Below are 21564 nucleotides of genomic sequence, written 5' to 3'. Positions count from 1 at the left end.
CGACGTCTTCGTCTCGCGGCTAACAAGTCGCCGGCAGCAACAGCCTTTAGAGGTTTCCTTCGTAGATCCGTCGACGATTTCTGCGCCGGGATCTCGCGCGCGCGCGCGCGCGAGCGATTCTCTTCGAGACGAATCGCGCGGTTTAACACGTTCGCTGCAGCACTCGTATTTTTCTGTTTCGTTCCGCACTGTTATTTGAACGCGGGTCATGCGATTAGTACGCATTTCGTAGACTCCCGCTGGTGAAACGAGTTTCGTTTAATTATGGACCATTGTAAGCGGGCATGTAAAAGAACCGATATTTCCTAGCAGTGCAGCAAACTGCAGGGCAATAAGAAATTGTTCGGCATTGCATAAAATTAGAAATACCGAGTAGTTTCCCATTTATCGCGATTTTAACGAACGACTAAATTCTCACGAAATTCGCCAGCTACGCGTTTAAGTTCGCGTCAGTTCCAGAGCGTTGCCTCAGCAACCGAACTCGCCCCCATCTTCTATAAGTTCGAGTCGCAAATTGCTTTTATTTCTACCGCGGAAATTTACTTCGTTTCCTTCTCTTTTATCTATTACTCTGCTTCCTTTATTCTATTTCTAGGAATGCTTATCCATTTAGCGAAAACAAAAATGCGTGATTCGTAGCACGTAAATACGAACAATAGATTCCACCTAGATGCAACGGAAGTTATTTACGACTCGACCGAATATTTACGAGGGTAAACTCGTCGAAATAATACCGTGACATAGCCTCGACATAAACTTGACACAACCTAGTAATTGCGAGAAAAACTCGTCGAATTAAGCGATAGCTTATCCGAGGACACGAATAGGACAAGACATGCCATACTGTGGGACAAATGCTTGTATTCGATGCACAATTGGGGGACGACAGGGACGATGATACACACACGACATAAATTACGGAAGTTGAACGATTCATCTTCTGTAGGTTTTCGGCCTGGCCAAGAATTTTAGTCGCTTCGTGCATTTTGCTTTCAGGGCTGTCGGCGAGACGGTGAACGCGTCTTCCCTGAGGTCGGTTTCCATTCCTGCGGGACGTTCCGCCGGCTTCGCCAGGATTATCAACCTCGGGGTGGCTGCGAAATTAAAACGCGCGCATTCCTTCGGTCTGATGCTCGTTCAACATTCGGAAATGTCGGGGCGGAAGGAAGCCGGCGAATAAGGGTGTCCCATTCGAAGTTTTACATCTCGGGGACGGTCGCGCGTCTGTTCCAAGTGGATGTGGCGACACTCGAGGCGACAACGCGATCCTTGACTTTTCCAGTCAAATTACACGCTTTCCCTTCGGTCTTAGGTTTTAGCTTAACCCGTCCCCAGACGTATTCGACCTTACGAGGTGCAGCGATCATTTTGACTTTTCTAGGAATTTAAGCGAAAACTTACCATTGACCGTCATTTGTCTTATTTCAGAATTAATGAGTTCTAAAGCTGTTTACATAAGAAATTATTGAATTTATGAGCTGTATTTTGAAAATGGCCTAAATTATTTTTCTAAAAATATTGAATTAGTTATTTCAATATTCTAAGCTATTTTATATTCTGCAAACTGTGGAACGCAATTTTCGAAAGGGTAGAAGAACATTAACGAAGAAAAGGTGAATTGGTTAAAAATATATTTCCTATTAAAATTCAAAATTCGTTAACTGGATTATAATTTAATATAGTAAAGATCCGAAATCTAGTAATAGTCTTGTCAAGTTACAGAACTCGGTATAATAACCCTTTGCACTCGAAGCAATTTTAACTCTGAATCCAGAACATTTTTTCTAACCTAAAATTCTAATTCTACAATTCTAATTCTACAACTCCAATTTCCATTTTATATGTATAATAACCCTTTGCACTCGAAGCAATTTTAACTCTGAATCCAGAACATTTTTTCTAACCTACAATTCTAATTCTACAACTCTAGTTTCCATTTTATATGACTTACTGCATTTCGCAGATATGAAATCGAGTCTTGTGAAGTCTTGAAATGGTATTGCAAATGAGATGACTCCACCCTATAATTCATAGAATTTTATTTAAAAAAAATTCTTTTCACGGGTTCCTAGAATTATCAAAATGACCGCCGTGCGTCGGTCTTGCAAGATCTTTCGAGATAGCGTATTCCATTATCACGTTCCAAGTATCCTTGAACGCGTGTGTCGGACAGTAATAAAGCACCGTGCCATAATCTCGAAAGATCAAGCCGTGTCTACCCATCTGCTAAATGAAATTATGTAGCTCCCGTGTAAAAAGAAAATCAAGAGCCACCTCGAAATCTCAGAAGCGCGAGAGAAAGGAAATTCTCTTTACAATGTTCGTCGAATATTTCTGGAGAGTAGGGGATGTGGTTACTATGCGGTGACCAATTACTGTACATTTGGTTTATTATCGAACATAATTAATTTCATCTTTATCAAATAATGCGTATTTATTTAAAATACATAATTGAAATATAATTGTATTTAATTTAAATATAAATTTAATATTCATACGCTTTCGCAATTAAATCTAGATAATCATGCTCGCGAGAAATTTTAAATAATAGCAAATTCATCTATCGAAGCTATTCTTTTATCTACTTAATTTCCGAATAATTTCTTTACTATTTACTCTGTTTAATCTTCAAATCTTTTTTAAAGATTCGAATACGTTTTACACACAGTAACCGGCAGCACTACCCTCCGTCGTGAAACTTCGAACGGCACACCTGTGCACCGTCGACGATGGTCGGATAGTCAGCCCGGATTTTTCGCGTTGCATTTCGAGAATCGCGAAAGACCCGTGGAAATCGTGTCGAGGGATCGGCGAGCGAGTCTAGGGTCCGATAAGTGGAAAGTTCGAGGAGGGTAAAAAGTACGCGGCAGAGGATCGCGCGATCCGAGATTAGGGGTTTGGGACTTCCGATCCAGGACGCGAGGGCGTAACATGCGGGCAGAGGGTACAGGTTGCTTACCTACGGCGGCGAGGGCGGCCCGCGACACTACCCCCAGCGCCCGCGGCGCCAGATGCATCCGGGGATCTCTGTGCCGCGCGAGTTCCGCCGTGCGACTGCTGATCTTGTAGGTGAGAGCGGATGGAGGCACCGCGAACGGATCTCGGACGTCCGGCAACTCCCTGCTCACCGGCGCCGACAGCTCTTCGAGCCTCTGTGCGTTCACCCGCCTCCATTTCCTCTTCTTGCCCTAGAATCCACCGGAAGACAGTAGACAGAGCCAGCATGGTACACAGCCGCGTCCCGCCAACACACAAAAGCTGTTTCGTTTCGGCTCTGTTCTCAAACAATCTCCCCACCCCTCCCCTCCCCACCCAGCGTTCCTCAACCCTTTCGCCTTGCGAACCAGCAGATTTTTCGGAACTTGTTCGACCGAAGTGGCTGTGTGCGCCCGGGTGTACGTGACAGTAGTCTTTGCTAACGGTTCTATATAGAGTGCTCCGAATTCGGAGTGTTTTCATAGCGGACAACTTTTCCGCGCGAGTTTCGGAAACAAATAATCGAGGGCAACGAAGAGAGATTTATAGGGTAGTCTGTCTGAAGTGTCGATGACGCGCGCGCGGGTCTTGTTGCGGCGAGATCTCGACGGGCTCGGGGCTTTAACCTCGTTTTAAAACGTTTAGCGCCGATAATCGACGAATAAAGTTCCCATAGAATAAAATTTTGATTAATCGAACCGTAAGCGGGAAGCTAATATGTTTCACAACTGGATGACATTAGAACTCTTTCGCATTCGTATATCCTAGCCGGATTCAGTTTGTTTGAATATATTGCGATGGAAATGAATTTTCAAAATTAATTGAAAACTAGTGTCACCCGTGTATGGTCGACGCGGTGCTTGACATATTAACCCCTTGTCATACGAGTCTGACACGTGATGGAGATTCCTAGTAATAATATGTTGAGTGTGAATACTATTGTTCTAGTCTGAATAAAATTCTGATTTCTTGTCGTCGGTATTTAAACATTTACGCAAACACTATGAATATAAATTATCCTTTTTTCCTTTTTAGAAATTATTACAAACGTGAAACTTCTGATCGTTGTACGAAGAAAATGGTACGGCAAGGGGTTAACATTGTAACTACCGAGCCCTAAACTTGTCTTACGTATATTGTTTTATAATAACGACGATACTGGATTTATTTGAACTTCCTACGATTTTTATTATTTTTATTATTGTCTCTTATTTTTATTGAACCTCGTATAAAAAGTTTCTGGTAAAAACATTTCTATAGTATCGGGAATTGAAACAGAATATTACGTCACACGTTTCGATCGAAAAGTTAATACATTTCTGACCATTGTTAATACCATAATAGGATCTAGGTATCCTTATCTCGTACTTTCCATTCTACGAAGATCATTATCATCGTATAGTTACGATTCTACTTAAAACGCTCGGCTTCATCCATTGTGCCTCCAAAGAACTTCTCAAGTACCACTACACCCTTAACTCTTTATAACTCTATCCTCCGAGTTTGCCGAGTCTACTTACTGTCGTAATTAGTATATAATAAGAAGAAATAATTATTATCATTCAGCATTACAAATAACGAACGCAAATAACTTCCCGTCTATTTAATGTCCCTCGAGCATCGTCGCACCGTGACCGATTTATTATACGAGCATAATACCATAACCTCAATTCCACCCTTGACATCTTCTACGCTTTTACGCACGCCGTTTTAAAAATCATGACCTGTTAAAATCACTGAATTATATACTGGAACCTCTTTCGCGACACGAGACTTCTTTAGCACTAGATCCACTAAACCGGCCCAAAATTTCTCATCCTTTTTTCTTTTATAATTGCCGATACTGTGAAAATGTTTTCGTCAGAAATTTGTACTTAATTTCCTTATTCAAGCGCGTGTTGTAATAAAAATCGTAGGAAGGTCAAATAAGGCTTGTCATTGTTATAAAATAATATATATTAGATATGTTTAAGGCACGGTAATTGGAATGTTAATAACTCTTTCACCTCATTCAGAATCTCTAATTAAGCCGTCTATTTTGAAAATTACCTAAGTTCATTTCTAGTGAAATTAAAGTATTTAAGGGCTTGCGTTAAAAAAAAGATAAAAAATATACGTATACAGTATCAATAGATCGCACTGCTTATGTATATCTGAGAGATTTAAATTTACAGTTCCTATTAAAATAATACTAAATATTAAATAAATAATATAGACGTTATTGTAGTCAAAATGAACGGCCAAATTTCTCTGCGGTTCATCCCTTATAAGATTTAAATTTAGTCCTTAGTCCTAGTCTTCAGTATTGTCTTAATTGAAGTCTACTAATTCTTTTAACAATTTCCACTTCCTCGTAACCGTTCCGATTTAAAACAAAATTCAATGCAAGGGTTGAGGAAGGCGGGTCCAGTATCGAGTCTCCCGATCTCGTCTATACGATCCTCGGAAGAGATACGTTCGCTCGTCTCCGTACAAAAGGCTTCGGCTTCGGTGGAATTTTCGGCGTGGACAGCCTCTCCAACGTCTCTAAGTGCTGCTCCCATTCATCGGGCTTTATCGCTCTGCGCAACTTCGCCAGGATCCTCTGTCTGCGAAGAAACATCCGTGGCAGCGCAAAGGCGGGGCACAAAACGAATCGAAGTTGTTATCGGGGCGCGAGCTCGTTACAGTTTCTGGAGGCGAACAAACGGGACAGGCGTCGCGTGTGGGCGTACGAAAATGGTTCGGGTCTCCCGCGAGTTTGTTCGACGAACATCGGAACACCCTTGGGCTCTACATATTAGCAATTACATCCGGGTCGCTCGTGCCTGCCAGCTATTCCGCGAGTTCCGTCGAAAGTTTAACGAACGCGGCCGACGCCGCCGCCGCCGTTCGCCGGCAGCCGGCAGCCGGCAGTCCGCGCGTGGGGAAACCGAAACGGAAAATCCTCGGTTTCGGAGAAGCTCTCGCGTCGCGAAACAGGACGCGCGGCGCCGACGAGCGAGGCCTGGGAGGCGTTCGCCATTTCGAAGAACCGGACCGTGACCTCGCGAGATTCAAATCCGACTTTACGGGATCGTGTCCGCGAGTGCGAAAACTTCCATCTGGAATCGACAATCCGATTACGCCCGTCGTTGTTTGCACCGCGTTTCCCCCCTCTCCCCCCCACCTAGCGTTTTTCTCGATTTTCCACGGTACGGCGCCCCCTTACCTTTTCCTCGCTTCTCGCTGCAGCCGAGCGTTGCAGAAGTATCGATACCTACGGTACCGCGAGTTCTGCACCTTCCACAGGGTCTCTGTGATGTTGCCGCTCACCTGGAACCGCATGTTCGCCAGCAGCGTTCTAATGGCAGACAATAGCAGCGATTCGTTTGCAGGATTCGGAATTTATTTCATCATTAAATGCTGAAGACAATATTTGATATTTTCAGGGGAGTATAGACGACGGTTCTAGCTTTGTTTAGCAATGTTTTAGAAGGAAAAATCCTTTAAACGAATTTTTGTTGATGTATAAATAGAGTATGAATTTTATGCGTCTACAACGAAAATGAGTACCTGTAATTTGAGGCAGTAAATCGATTTAACTTATTAAATAAAGAATAAAAATTCTAAATTACTTCTGTTATAATTATCTCAAAAGAAATATCTAAAATAAAATTAACATGTATCGTACAGGTTTTCGAAAATTTTATTCATTCTAAGAAGCAATAAAATTGCTTTTATCCTAAAAAACAGTTCAAATGATTGTAAAAATTTGAATAATTTAGATATGCTGAGATAATGAAGTTAGAAGTTTAAATAATGAAGTTAGAAGAAAAAGGCATTTAAAGATTTATTTTTCCAATAATAATTTCCGAAAATAATAATTAATGCTTTTGCCTTATATATTTGAAGATACGTCAGTTTCGCATCAACCAAATGGTACTATTTATAAAACTGAGGGAATATAGATTTTTAAAATAGTTTCTATCTTCTCATGTAACACAGAATTCGGCAAATAAATTTGAAATAGTAGTTACATACGGAAATAACATTTTCAAAAATATTTAACTCCATATACGCGGGAAATTGCTATTTCAAGAAAACACGGCACTCTGTATGACACGAGGACATACAAATATATTTATAGTCGATTTACTACTTCAAAAATCTATTTTTCATACTACTCGGTATGGAACAGTGGAAGAGCGACGAATGATCCCATGAAATTTAAAGTAAATCGGATGTACAGTTCCGGAGATCGCGCGACCCCCCGGCTTGAAAAACGTAGTTTCAAGAAAGACGTAAAAGGAATTTTACGATAACTTCCCTCCCCGATAAAGTACGATTTTTCAAACTTCGCCTCCGGTCGAGTTCCGTACGAATTCCGAAATATCGATTCGGCGTAACATTCTAAACACATGGAACTTTCATGAAATCAAAAATGACATCGACTTTCTCGAACCGTTACGGAGCGGTGGCGGCGGTGTCCCCGTTTAAGGCGGAGACCTTTCGCGATGCTTCAACCGATTCGAGCGGAAACAGTGGGGCATGAATGACCTTTTGTGAGGCAGCGACAGATCCTGGATACGTCTGGTGGTCTTGGCGGCGAGGGTCTTCGGGTGGATACGCGGGTACGGCGGCGGGGCGGTTCTGCTCGAAAACCAAAGCGATTTCTATTCGAGATCGGCTGGCCGATATCCCGCGCGCCCTCGATACCCGTAAATTCTCTGGATACTCACTCCGGGTCGTACTTCTTGGTCATGTGCTTCGGCTGCGCCATGACTTTGACGCGCTTCGAAGCGCGCGCTTTCAGCGCCGACCGCCTGGTCGCGAACGGGTTCGGCTGGCGAAAGAAAGAATACGACGTGTCTCTCGAGATATCGTTCGCGGGACGGTGACGGGATCGCTCACCAGAATGTTTATGTTCGTCCTCTGTATCCGTCTCCAGTTGGGCCGGGCCAGCAGGGCGGTGTACTGTTTGCGCGTCAAATGCGCCATGGCGTATTTGATCCTCCGAGACAGCTCGCTCGCCATTTTTCCTCCAACCGGCTAATTCTCGTCGCGATCGAGAGAGAGAGAGAGATGCGCGCCTCTGACGCGCGGCGCGGATTATCGACAGGCAAACAGGCCGCGTTACAGGTTAGCGTGTTCCGACGGATTCGCGTGTTTAATTAATTCGTCGACGAATCCGATAAATTGCACGTACGCCCGTGTTGTGTATACGCGTTCGAAGCCTAGAGGGGAGGTGGAATGCTCGAGGAATCGGGTCAATGGAACAATTTACAACGCGAAACTCTCTTCAGTTTCTAACCGTTAATTTGGACGAGGCAATTTCGACGGAGACTGCGAGACTGCTTTTCAAATCGATGCGAAACGAAACAAGAGAAAAATCAAATTTAGTTTTCTCTCTTCCCTTCTCTCCCCCCCTCTCTCACTCTCTCTCTCTCCCTCTCTCACTCTCTCTCCCTCTCTCACTCTTTCTCTCTCGCTTTCTCTCTATCGCTCTCGGTGGCTGGATTGTCCCCTCGGTCACACTCGCACTTGATCCTGTCAACGACGGACAACGGTACACGCCGGCCTTTCCGAAAACTTGATTTCTGTTGGAATAGCCAGCTGTTCGATTAATTAAATTGTTAAACGGATATAACGAAATAATTCACCGTGCTCGGAGGACAACCCCGATGGACATTTTTCGTCGTGAGAATTTTTAAAATATGTCGAGCGCATTTGCGCGACCGTATGCTACTAATTCGAATTTGCACAGTTTAGTGTCGGACACAGCTACTTTATATGTAATATATATAGACTGTCGATTTTTATGGAAAATTAAAATTTTCTATAGCAATAGTAAAAAGCAGGGATCAATTAAAAATATATTTCTTTTGTCAATAGTTTTAAAACATTGACAATGATGTAACAATATTTTATAATTCTTCTAATGTCATCGTAATTTTGCATTTCTTTTAACCACTTCTCCCATAAATTAACAGTATATAGTTCAATAATATACTAAGTGTATTAGGTTATGTTAATCTAATTTATGTCATAGCTAACAGGTTACACATATGTTATTGTAATATAATTTAATATAACTGTAATATATATTTAACTGTAAATATAATTTAACATACCTGTAATATATATTTAACCGTAAACATAATTAAATTCGATTTCTACATTTTCTAAACAGGCCACGCGATACTTTGCTGAATAAATAATGGACAAACGAAAAGCCATTCTCGAAATGCTTTAGTCCCCATTGCGAAAAGTTGAACAAAAGTTAATTCCCCTGTTAACAAGTTAATGCGAGCAGTCTCTGCTGAAAATCTATCGGTAAGCCTTTTAACGTCACCGTATGAAATTCTCGTTTAAAATAACGTTTTGAAAATAACAGAATCCGGACGGGGAGCTTTTACTGAGAATATCGTCGAGATAAATCCGCAGCATCGAACGCGGCGGGGGTTTATTAAAAGGTATCGAGTAATCGTCGTGTACATATACCGCGTTATGTTTTCGCGTAAAAACTGCCAGGATTTCTAGGACAGCAAAAAGGAGCCCGATACCGAGCGAAATTCCGCCGATGAGAACGATTACGAGATGATTCGTCGGATCGAGAGTATCGGGGCGCATCGAGCAACCAGAAATGGGACGAGGCGGTGGCAGATGTAATTTCGTGGCCGCTTCGGACCGGTGGTATTACACAGTCGAAATCTCTCCCGATGAAGATCTCTCGAGAGACATCCGACTGTCGGCGGTCTACGCGTCTACGGTCGACGGTCGACGAGCTTTACCCGTTTTAATCCATTCGTCTGCGAATCCGGACCACTCCGCTGGATTTTCTCTTTTTCGTCTCTTACTTCCGCCCCTCTTCCAGCGTGTTCCGGTGTTCGCCACCTTTTTCCTCTATCCCCCGGTTCTATCCGCTGCCGGCAGCAGCCAGCAGCCTCTCTCCCCCTCCCCCCCCCCTTCTTCTTTCGAGGATTCTCTCTCTCTCTCTCTCTCTCCCCTTTCACCCTGGCGACGCCGTACTTTACCGTTGGCGCATCTATGCATCAGCGACGCCGTCACTGCCGACAGACCCGCATGGGAAATCTCAAATACGAGATCTGTTTATCCGCCACTTGAAATCCCACCGGATGTCGATGATAAGATTTTACCGCGACTCTGTCCTCCGCGGATCCTCTCGTCAACTGCTTCCTTCATCCTCTGATTGCTATCGCCCAACTACCCACGACGTACTCCGCGTGTTCCGCCGGCTCCGCGAAAAACCGTTATCAGCGTTCCGACGCGCGACTTTTTCATTTTATTAATCGTCGACCAGGATTCGATTCTTCGGGCCGGCGCGGTGTCCTAAGACACGAGTAATCGGATCTTTGTGTTGCGCGCTGACGAAGTTCTCAATGGAAAGAAATGTCTTACTTTATCTCGCGTCTACCGGCTACGGTCGCCGATCCTTTTACTCTGTCAATGCGGAGAGACTGGTTGGAGAAATTTAATATAGGTCCGTACTGACTTCCGCGGTCGCGAAAATGCGTGAATTAAATGTTGAATTGAAGTTGATATTCGATTGTTACTGCGTTGTTTAATCGCATGACGATAATAGATAAACACCGCATGAAGCATAGTTAATTGTTTATGTGGAACTTAAATATTCTCGAAACCACGACACGTGGTTGTCACAGTCCCATTTCCTATTTTCTAATTGTGAAAGCTCACATTTTATTTCTGTAAGTTTCATTATCAATTCTCAAACGTAGAATTTAATTATACAACATTTTAAATTTATCGCGATTTGTTCAAGGCTCAACACAAAGCTAATTGACGTGGTGACAAAGTGCCCAAACTGTTTACCAAATTTATCGGTCAGGTAGATATTTTTCCAAGTCCGGATAGCGCCACTATCTTATTTCTACTAGATAAATTATCAACACATGATTTTGGAAAATAGCGAAGGGGATGTGTATAGGATATAGCTTAGGATTCGTAAAGACGTTGCATCTTCTGGGCTTTTCTGTTTTAGCTTTAAAGGGTTACAGAGCCAAGTTACCATTTCGTATCGTGACCAACATTGCCGATAGTTAACGAAAAATAGGCACGTTAGCAAGAAATGAATATCTTGTATATATCATTTCATTTTGGCACTCATAGTAGAAATGCAATATACGAGATATTCGCTTCTTGCTAACGTATCTACTATTCGTGAACTATCGATAATACTGAGCGCAGCATGAAATGGCAAGAGAACACTAAAGTTCTAAAAAGGTAAGGCAGAATGGTGTGACTTAAATCCCACATTAGGTGACAAAATAATTCATTCAAGTTCTATAGTTCGCTGATAATATTATTTTCAATTCGAACATGATTGATGCTTCCCATTTTTATCATAAGAAACCATGCAAATTCCAGAAAAAATCAATTACCGTTTTGGTAATTATGACGCCTCTTGTGGCGAAATTCGGAAGCTCTGTTCGGGGTTCATATAGCGTCAACTTGGGTGGTATTAAAAGAATCAAACTGTTAACCATATTACCAACAATCACTTAGAATTTTCAGTTTTGTTTTAGCAGTTTGTTTACCCATAAATTTGTTAAGTAACTCTTTTCTAAATAATAAACAATCCCATAATATTTGGTTTACACTTTGTACAGAAAATCGACTGATACATTTCGAACTTTCCGTTATATCTTTCCTCATTAATGATTCTTTATTATCGCAGTACTCTGCGAACTCTTAAAGTTAAATTCGCTAATACACGATACAACAAATAATTCATAATAATTCGTAATATAACATACCTTTTATCAATCTGTGTCTTCAAATTTTCTTCAAAGTCTTTCAAAATTTTTTTCTTATACATCTGTACAGGGAATTGTACCTTGTCCATGATATTAAATTGCTGGTTTAGGTAAGCGACCTACAACCTCGTTTCCTTCAATATCCCAATACACATAAACTCCATTCTATTATCACTTGTACGTTTGCCTTAAACTGTCAAAGTTCATTTTTACTTTCTAAAATATAGTCAGTTACTCCACGAACACTCTGACTTACCGGACATGTTCCCGAACTTCCGTCTGGAGGGTGCTGCCATCTGAACGGGGGAATTTATTTTTGATGTTGTCAGCGGGCAGGCGCTGGACCGCATTTGGTGGCTGCGTGCGGGAGGAAGAGCGAAAGACAGAGTAGGACCGCGATTCAAACTCGAAATCTAACGAGGGACTCAGAGCCACGCGAGTGGCCGCGCGACACGGCACGGGTGTTTGAAAACTGCCGTTATTAGTGCACCGTGCGCCATGTGTACTGGGAAAAGTGCGAGCTTCTCGTGTCTTTGTGCTCTGTTATTTCTCGCCGGACTTACCCTGCCGTCTGGTAAGTACGCGGATAAACATTCATTAATTTCTCATGATTTCCGAAAGCTGTCATCGCGAAAGATCGTCGCAGATCGTTGACAAGTGGCAACTGTAACGTTCTCTGCTGGCCACCGACCATTTTTGCTATGCTTAACCTTAGAACTACCGGACGGATCGACGTGTTTTGTTTTGATCTTTCCATTGATAATCGTTGGAATTATGAAAATGTTTTTACGAAGGGCACGCGTTAAAATGAAGGTCGCACGGAATCTGAATCGATTTAGTGTTATTATTGTTGCAAAGCATGTTTGCCAGTCATGTTTATAGTGTTCGATAGGTTGGACTTCGATGGTGTGCGTCGAAAACACGACTGAGAAAATTTAGTGCTTCGAATTGATTGACACGTTCTCTCGTGAAGTACGCGTAGAAGTGCGAGTCGTTGCAGGCGAAGACTGTTTCACGTGGGAAAATATTTCTGTGAGCTGATTGCTGGGAAATGTTACTCGAAATCTTTGAGTACTTCTGGGTGGAAAATCGGGGTAGCTAAGAAGGAACGATCGACTGTTAAGTCGGTTGCCTACAGATTTGCAAGTTTCACATCTCGATTATTTAAAGTAACACTGCATTCCTCGTGGTCTTCTTATTTATCTAATACGACTAATACGTGATAAATTTAATAAGTTCGCCTAACATTTTACAATTTTATTTATAAAAAGCGATGACAGTGAGACTGTGACATAATTCTGTATTTAATTTGAAGTCAATCTAACATCCATTTAGTATATTTATTATTTTTAATATGTTTTTCTCTTTACTCATTTTTTCCTTTTACTCATCTCAGTTACAATATTATAAGAAAAACGAGAGGAATAGAAAAATTTCTGTAGATTAAAAAATATATAACTTCTTTTATTCATTTTACTCTTTATATATTTTTGTTCAATTTTCATTGTAGACGGTAGAAGAGAATGAAAAAGTGAAAATCTAAGAAAAATAGGAACAACTTCAGTTTAGCCGTAAGTTGGTAGCGGATATTTTAACAAAATAAAAGTTTCCTGCGGCAGTTGGCTGAAATGAACATTTCATTATTTCCGGAATTATTTTAATCGGTCGAAACAAGCGTGCCGCGTCGCGCAATTGTTGCCACTTTTTCACTGCTTTAAATTATACCTGCTCTAATTATCGTAAATGAAATCGGCGATCCGTTTATAAATCTTGCGCACGCTTCGTACCAGCTATAAAATAACTGAAGATTAAATAGTTGAGTAGCAACCTGTATCCTTGGAGGACAACGCTAAACCGTAAAACGCATTATGAACGTAATCAATTGGTAACGAAATTTTCAACGAAGGTTAGCCGACGAAGCAAAACGCAGTTAATTACGCCATTTTATTCGTTCCGCGGCACTTTTGATTCTGCGCTCACTAGTTTCGATCCAATGCACTGTTTTAAGCGTCGGCCAATTTTTCATCTTTGAAACCAAAAACCAGCTCGAATTTCCGTTGTTTAGAAGAAATCTCTTGTATAATTAAACGCCACTTGGTAAATAAAGACGTCCACGAACCTTCCGTTTTAATTGTCGTGTAAGTCATGGACACTTAAAGTCACTTAGGGTATTAATCCACGAAATCGCGCCTTATTGGCTTCCAATTAACTCGCATTTAATTTCTTCATTTAAATAACATTTTATTTTCAAATACTGGAATCAGGAACTCTATCACTATGGAACGAATTAAATCCTTTTTCCAATACACTGGATACATCGTGTCTTTTAAATTATTTTATACCATGTCTTTTTAAGCTATACTTATACTTTTTTAATCTTCATTTATTTATAATAGTTTCGCTGATATATTTCAACGTTAATAATTATGACTCGGTAATTGATGTTGCTTGGACGAGTGGTTTGAATGCGAATTTAATTAATTGTGATCACTCAATTAATAATTATTTTCATTTTGGTTGGAAAATTATCTTCATCGTTATTAATACTTATTATTGCTGTGGGTGGCAAGGGGATAAGTGAGGCGTATTTCAGTTATATATTATTATTTATTCGAGAGTTGACTGACGAAAAAATATCAAGCCTCGTTATAGACTTGGTCGGTCGCCGTTTGACCGTTCCAAGATCGTCATCTGAAATCATTTTCCTCGAACGGTCATCGTTGACAGGATGCAAAGCATCACTGGCGACAGAGAGCAACCCCGCATCTTTGTTTATATTATGCAACGCCGTGCCCGGTCGCGCCGGCTGCCACATTGTCATTATCGTCATTAATATTATTATCGTCATTAATATTATGATCATTATTTCTAGCAATGTGCTACCTCGAACGCATAATTATCACCGGGGGATGATTATTGTACGATAATATTATTTACAGTGGAGATGCCCCGCGAATAAACATTTAATCCCTATGCAGGATTTAGGTCGATTCGACCGTAATCAGACCATGCTCTTAGCATTCTTCTGCATTATGTATGTTTATCAATTAATCGCTGTTAATACTATTCAATACGCGGCATTTCATAATGAATTATGCATCGGTGGCGCGAATAACTTAAAAATAAGTTATGCAACAATTCTCGCGTGACGATTGAAGGGCGTTCTTTCGACTGAAATTTTTACCATACAATTTAAACGTGTCATAGTATTAATTAAATAATCGACGTTTAGACTCCTAGTTACATATTCGCAGAATATGTAAAATTTCTAATCTCTGTAACAATAATAACAATAGGTCAACGTACGATGTACACCTTTCTATGCGCAAACGTTATTCTAATTTAATTAACGTTAATTTAATTAACGTCGTCGGTCGTAGATGTCGTTATCATAGTTACGCGACGATAATCCTCTTTCGCCGATTACAGCGTCATAATAATTCCGCTGCGTGTACAACGACAATGTTAATAATAATAATAGGCGAAACTTACGGCTTCGTGCCTCTTCACAACGTTGAATAAATTTCGTTCTCTAACATTTTCGTCAACTCGCGGCTAGTTTATTCGGAAGTAAAACAATGTTTTACTTTTAATGGTACGTCGCATAATAAAAGTATATATCCACTTAACACGGCCGTTATATCTATGTCGCAGCGGCGTCACAAAAAAGTTTTTTTCTTCACGTTCGTCCAGTTTAACAAACTAATCTCCACTGTAACCAGCATCGTCACAAAAACGAGACTTTTGCGAAAATGGGCGAGGCGAAATTTTTGTTTCCGACGCACTTTGATAAGTCGGGCTCTGCAACAGCGTTGCCACGGTGTAATTCGTAATTAGTTTGTGCCGTGTAATTCAGTGATATATTTATCATCGTAATAATATTTTTGTAAGAACTTTTTGGTATAAGTGCATTTTACTCGCTGCGGATTGTTGCAAAAATTTCTTACAATAATAGTCGCGCATTATTTCAAGCTTTATATTGTTATTATAATCTTTAATACGACTTGATGGAAATGTTTTTTAAAATTTCGACTGTACGTTATTTTGATGATTATTTCTGTTATCGCGTGTATCGCGGATATTGAAAAATAACCATCCGATACTTCAAACGGTCGTCTCTTACCGTCATTTTCAAAGAAATCTGTAAAAACAAGTCCGAACAGAGTTTTCCGTGGCCCGATCGCAACGAACGTAGAACCGCAAAACGCAACACGTTCACGAATTGTTCCCGTTCTCGCAAAAGAAAGGGTTGGGGGGAAATAAAAAAAAAAGAAATAATACAGTTTCGAAAACTTTGTTCGTCCGCTCGCTTTTCATGAAAATACGGGCGGCATGCACGCGCTCGGCCATCCGGCTCCAGAAACAGACCTTTGATAAACACGCGCAAACTTTCGCGGGAAAACCGGCGACATCGAGGAAAATGTACGTCTTTTTGTCCTCGCAGTAATAAGAACGTAACGACCGCGTGTCTTCGACAACATTATCTCGCCGGAACCATTGTCTCGATTCGAACCGCGAACGCTGTTACGCTCGATTCAAATACTCGTTCACGCGTCGCGCGCTCGCGCTCGAGAGCAAGAAAGCGATTAATAAAGATAATCGAGATTTCCCGTCGCTGAATGGCAGGCTCTCCCCGTTGAAATGTCGCAAATTGTACTGCAATCATCTTGTCAAGACATTCTGCTCGCGACGCTGCTCTTCTAATATGAATTCCTCGGAGGTTCGGATGACCTTCTCGAAACTCGCGTGCCTCGACCGGCGGAGGCACACCGTCGGATACAACAACGACTCTCTTTGGTGTATTACGCGCCGTAATACGTATGAGCCCTCGGACGAATGAAATTCCGCGCGAAGTGTACTCCGGAGAATATTTTATCGCCCTCCGGACGCCGTGAAATACGGAGAACAGATATTTCATGCACTTTTGGCATGCACCGTTGCTCGCGCCCCGGCTCCCGTCTCGAAGATGCTGCTGCCGTTTAGACAGACATTTTTCAAGAAACCCGACCCACCTGCCTCGATATTACCTTTCAATTATCGAGTCGGCATGCCCGACAATGTGGACGGATTAATTTGACCCGCTGCGACAACGCCCGAAATTCTTACATCTTGTTCGGCACTTTTCACATCGCCAAATTCGTTTTGGATTTTATTTATATTATTTATTTAATTATAGGCAATAATAGACAGCGGATTTTTGTCTAGAGATACGTGGAGATGTTTTTAACGTGTGGAGATATTATTAAACTATGGAGACATTGGGAGAATTCAAATCTAAGTAAAAATATTTCAACTAAGAAATATTTGCAAATATCTCTCAAGTGTGTGATATGTATGTACGTCATTTGAAATAGTACTATATTTTTGTATTAATATAAATACTAAATAATATTAATACAATAAGTATTTAAAATATATATCTTACGTAATTGAAGTAATTAATAATTTCCTTTATTCTTCCATTTTTATTACTCTTTGAACTACCTTTTTAACTATCAAATTCTTCTTATTCACTTTTTTGGTTAGAAAATATTGCTTTAAACAGTATAATATTTCCATTAAACTGGACCTTATGACCTGAATTTTTCAGACTTTTGATGGACTAGTTTACTAGACAATGTCAAACAAATTCTTTCTTGAAATTTATAGGAATTGCGATTATCGCATCGCTACTAATGTTGCATATTTCAACGACAGTTTTCACGAACACTCTGACCACGAAATAAACGCCGGTTTACAGAGTTTGCCGGTTACGTTTAAGTACTACGCGACATGGGCGAAGTTAACTTTCTTCGCGGCGCTGGTAGAGGTATGCAGGAAGTCGCCGATACATACAGATTTTCTTTGAAAATGATGGAACTCAGTTTCGAGGACCGGCCCGGGGAAGTTTGTGTCGCGGAACTCTTGTTACCTTTGTGCCGCGTCCTCTCGGAGTAAAGATAATGAATCAAAGAAAATGCAATCTTCCAGGCAAGTGGTTGATACTCGAATGTAGAGGCACTGATACCGAATTGTACGAGGAACGTCGTGAACTATAGGGCGAGTTTGCGAATCGGGACGCATCTTTCTGGACAATATTTCGAACAACTCTTGTCGTTTAACAATTTATCCATCGGCGATGTCGTAGTTTTTTTAAAACAACCAGACAACATTTTCCAACATTCACAATAAATTCTTCTCATCGAATTAATTTAAATCTTATTAAAAAGTTTTTCCCTTAAATTAATTTAAATTTCATTCAAACTTTCTTTTTAAATTAATTTAAATTCTGTTAAGCATTTTTTTAAAATTAGTTTGAATTTTGTTAACACTCTTTGTAAAATTAATAGTTAAAAGAATCTTATTCAGCTACCCTTGCACTTCCGACAAATAAATTCGCGTTTCCGTTTTCAAATATTTTTCGGAATTCTTGCAGAAAAATGAAAAGTTATTTTCAACGATAAATGTCTAAAAATATAGTTTTCCAAAACGAACGTATCGGAAACCACTTTCGGTTGTCAAAATGTTCCGAACGCTGCAACCATACTGTAGCCTGCTTGAAAAAAAAACTGACCAGCGTCTTTAATTACTTTTGCCAATTCAGCATTTCGTTATCGGCGAAATGGCGATCAAATGGAATGACAGATTCTTGTGTTAATAAATTCTAATGAATGTGTAGCAATAATTACACGTGAACGCTGAATAATTTCCGACATGCAAATTCTGTTCTGTGCCCGTTGGCCGGCGCTCTCATTGCAAAGCTGATTATTTCGGTACCGGTGAATAAAAGGTTTTCGCATGGTGACGGTTTTAATTGGTTTTATTTGCCGCGGACACGATGCATAGTGCTCCGCATAATTGATCCAGGCGGACAAAAATCTACCGGGCACAAAAGCAACCGTGGAAATCAATGATCGCGCGCTTAAAGATTTATTTATGGAACTATTTATTTGTGTCTGTTCTCACACGTTTGTGTCTAATTAGTGGGCTGCGAATTTTAGGCGTTTATGACAATGAGTGGATTGAATTCGGAACAGTGGGGACTCTTAATGATGATAGTATTGTGTTACATATTATTATGCATTAGTATTATTGTATTATACATAATTGTATTACGTATTCGAATTATTATATTTTGCATGATTGTATTACGTACTAGAATTATTATATTTTGCATGATTGTATTACGTATTAGAATTATTACATTATTTATTATGTATTACATATTATTGTTATTCTATTATGTATTATTAACTAAATACAATTACTAAGAAAGGTAATAAATGTTTTTTAAGCTCCTGCATCAATGCAGACAATTTTTACTTTGCATATAGATCCGCAGTATACTAATTACACTCATTAGACGACCAGTTTCCTCGTAAAACGCGTAATTAACTTCTTAAAATTATCTATCGCTTATTTCTGTTATTAAATAGTTTACTAACAAAAGTAACGCAGATTTATCATTTGTTAAAAAGTGAAGAAACGTGTAAAATAAAATAACGAACAAACTAGTCGCACTAGACACGATCTAATTAATAAATATAATAAATAAATATTAAATATAATGAAAAACTTATGATTTATATATTTATTATGAATTTAATTATTCTATTACCTGAATTTTCTAGTCGCAACGAGACATTTTTCCTACCGTAGATATTTGCAAAATTGTGCATAATAACGCGGATTCGCATAAAGTTTCGTACTATCGCGTAGGGGGGTGAAAGTCTTCGAACGTTCGTAAATGGAACGACGTCAGCTTGTTACCTATCGAGCGTCTATATATTCGTTATCCGTCGTCTCATTAATACTTCGCGAGTCACGGGCAGAAGTTGCTCTAAGTGGTGTAAGGGAGTCAAGATCAGACCGAACAGTTAGGCAAGCCATTTGGGATTCCTGATCCGAAAGCGGGCCGGCTGATCGCAAATAAGATGATAAAATGGATCAAATGGAAGGCAGAGGGTTGGTTCGACTCCGTTTCAGTGTTTTCTTTGATAACAGACATTGAAATCTCGGATCCGCCGCCTCGGATTCGAACGACCGCGGGGCCGCTCGTCGTCGGTTTCCACGGAGCACGTGAATATCGGATCTCGCACCTACACCGACAATCTTAAAGTAATCAACGTTCCAGGTGTTTTGAGTCGCGTGATATCGGGCCATTGTTTCGCGATTCTCGTTTTATTTTACGTTCCTGGGCTGGGATAAGGCAAATGCAAATGCGGCGCTGGTCTACTTATGCGTCACGCGATCCCGTTTCCTATGGTTTTAGCAATTAGCTCGGTTAACAGTGAGCCGTTCACCTGCGTACAAGTTGCTTAACAAATCAATCTCGTTTTAGTGAATCAACGTTGTTTGGGAAAAATGTTTGGAAATCATGAAATATCGAAGAATTATTCATGAAATGTAAATTAATTCCTGAAGTTGATCTCGCGATTGAGAAGCCATTTCTTAAATAATTTTTAGGAATTTTATCGAAAGCACATAATAATTTTGTACTAATCAGAAATCAAAAACTGAAGAATCTTCTTTACTTTAGTATAAATATTTTAATTAAAATTATTGAAATAATTCCAGTCTTCAATTTCAAACACTTACACCAATGTTATTTTCACAAATTCGAACAATTTATTCAAACAATAACAATTTCGAGAAAATAATCGATTGCCGTGGAAAGAATTGATTTCTCGAACGTTTAAAACCATAATCACAAAGTCATAAATCTCGGGATCCGTAAAATACGGAAGAAGCTGGATTCTCGCGATCTATGAAAGGGTCTCCGTGACAGCTCATTGGTCGCAATTAAATGATATATGCGATCCGGGAACGTATGGCGCTTAATTTCGCGCGACAGCCACGGTCACGATATTTTATTATTATCTGCGCGGTTTAATGACCGAAGTAATGGTTATTCTATATCAGTGCATTCCAGAAATCATGATTTAAATCACGGTAATTTGTAGCTATACCAATCCACTAAATTTCGCCCGGTCTAGTCGCAATATCTGCAGTGTCCTAGAACATTGTTCCAGGTGCGAGGATCAACCGGAAACGTGGTCAGTCGAGAACCTATTTTTTAATAAAAATCTGTAGTATGTAATATTACATTTATCTATTTTGTTGAATTCCGAATTAGATATATGATATTAGACTTTTGCATTATGTATATTTTTGGATGAAACGATTTAATATTGTATTTTTCTATTTTCTTTATTTTCGAATTAAAGAATGTCATATATATATCACACTATATTTTTCTATTTTATTTATTCTTGAATAAAAAAATTTAATATGTCATATTATATTTTATTTTATCTAGTTTCGAATAAAAAGAATTTAGTGGTCTCGTTCGATAATTATGAAATTAATAATGCGGGAGAATAAACGAAAGGCGCAGTAATTGACCACATCACAGTAATTGGTCACCCCACAGTGATCGACTCCGCTACTCAACGCATTCGACACGAGTTATAATTCTCGATAACACGACTTCCGGTCGCCGCGATCTTGGCCCCCCGAATTTGCTTCCATCCCCCATTGTCGTCGGCGCCTCGCCGTAACGAAGGAGCCGGAGATGAAAGAGACCGAGGAAAAAAGAAAAGCTGGCCGTTCATCGAACAATCGAGAACAACAATGCCGGCCGTCGCCGACGTCGTCGCCGAAGCATTCCGGCCCTTTCACTGAAACAAACATCGCAGATTGGATTCCCAGTTTACGCGCGTTCGTGGTTTCCCCGACCGGGTGTTAAAAGAATTCGATGGCAGGATAGAAACTGACTCGATCACCGGGAACCCATATTTTTGCGCTGTTGACCTGTGGCAAAGTTTCTTTCGCTTCCACCACCTCCCCCTCC

The 21564-nt window shown here is 40.2% G+C and overlaps 2 protein-coding genes across 6 annotated transcripts in view; one reads left to right on the top strand and one right to left on the bottom strand.

The window, feature by feature from the left end:
- Positions 1-933: 933 nt before the first annotated feature.
- On the bottom strand, positions 934-7971 carry Theg (Testicular haploid expressed gene). Its single transcript, XM_078193662.1, has 7 exons — positions 7849-7971; positions 7677-7780; positions 7495-7587; positions 6167-6298; positions 5450-5564; positions 2960-3188; positions 934-1094 (listed from the first exon to the last, which is right to left on the bottom strand). The coding sequence occupies exons 1-7, from the start codon at positions 7969-7971 to the stop codon at positions 934-936; spliced, it is 957 nt and encodes a 318-aa protein (XP_078049788.1).
- A 4131-nt stretch (positions 7972-12102) lies between these two features.
- Positions 12103-21564, top strand: part of LOC144476208 (uncharacterized) — an 83621-nt gene continuing 74159 nt past the window's right edge. For all 5 annotated transcript variants that reach the window (XM_078192880.1, XM_078192881.1, XM_078192882.1 and 2 more), the window contains exon 1: positions 12103-12306. In XM_078192880.1, the coding sequence (XP_078049006.1) occupies positions 12231-12306 (76 nt within the window). In that variant the 5' untranslated portion in view covers positions 12103-12230. The remainder of the gene's footprint in view (positions 12307-21564) is intronic.

Source organism: Augochlora pura, chromosome 10 (assembly GCF_028453695.1).
Source record: "Augochlora pura isolate Apur16 chromosome 10, APUR_v2.2.1, whole genome shotgun sequence".
Classification (NCBI taxonomy): domain Eukaryota; kingdom Metazoa; phylum Arthropoda; class Insecta; order Hymenoptera; family Halictidae; genus Augochlora; species Augochlora pura.
The sequence above is the reverse complement of the archived record's forward strand: the minus strand, read 5'-3'. Positions and strand labels throughout refer to the sequence as shown.

What these genes read in the sequence shown, in the direction of transcription:
- Theg (XM_078193662.1), bottom strand. Translation starts at nt 7,971, where the DNA reads ATGGCGAGCGAGCTGTCTCGGAGGATCAAATACGCCATGGCGCATTTG. An exon ending in CAGCGAGAAGCGAGGAAAAG is followed by an intron (nt 5,565 to 6,166) that starts GTAAGGGGGCGC and finishes GTTTCTTCGCAG; the next exon opens with ACAGAGGATCCTGGCGAAGT. An exon ending in GGCCGCCCTCGCCGCCGTAG is followed by an intron (nt 1,095 to 2,959) that starts GTAAGCAACCTG and finishes TTAATTTCGCAG; the next exon opens with CCACCCCGAGGTTGATAATC.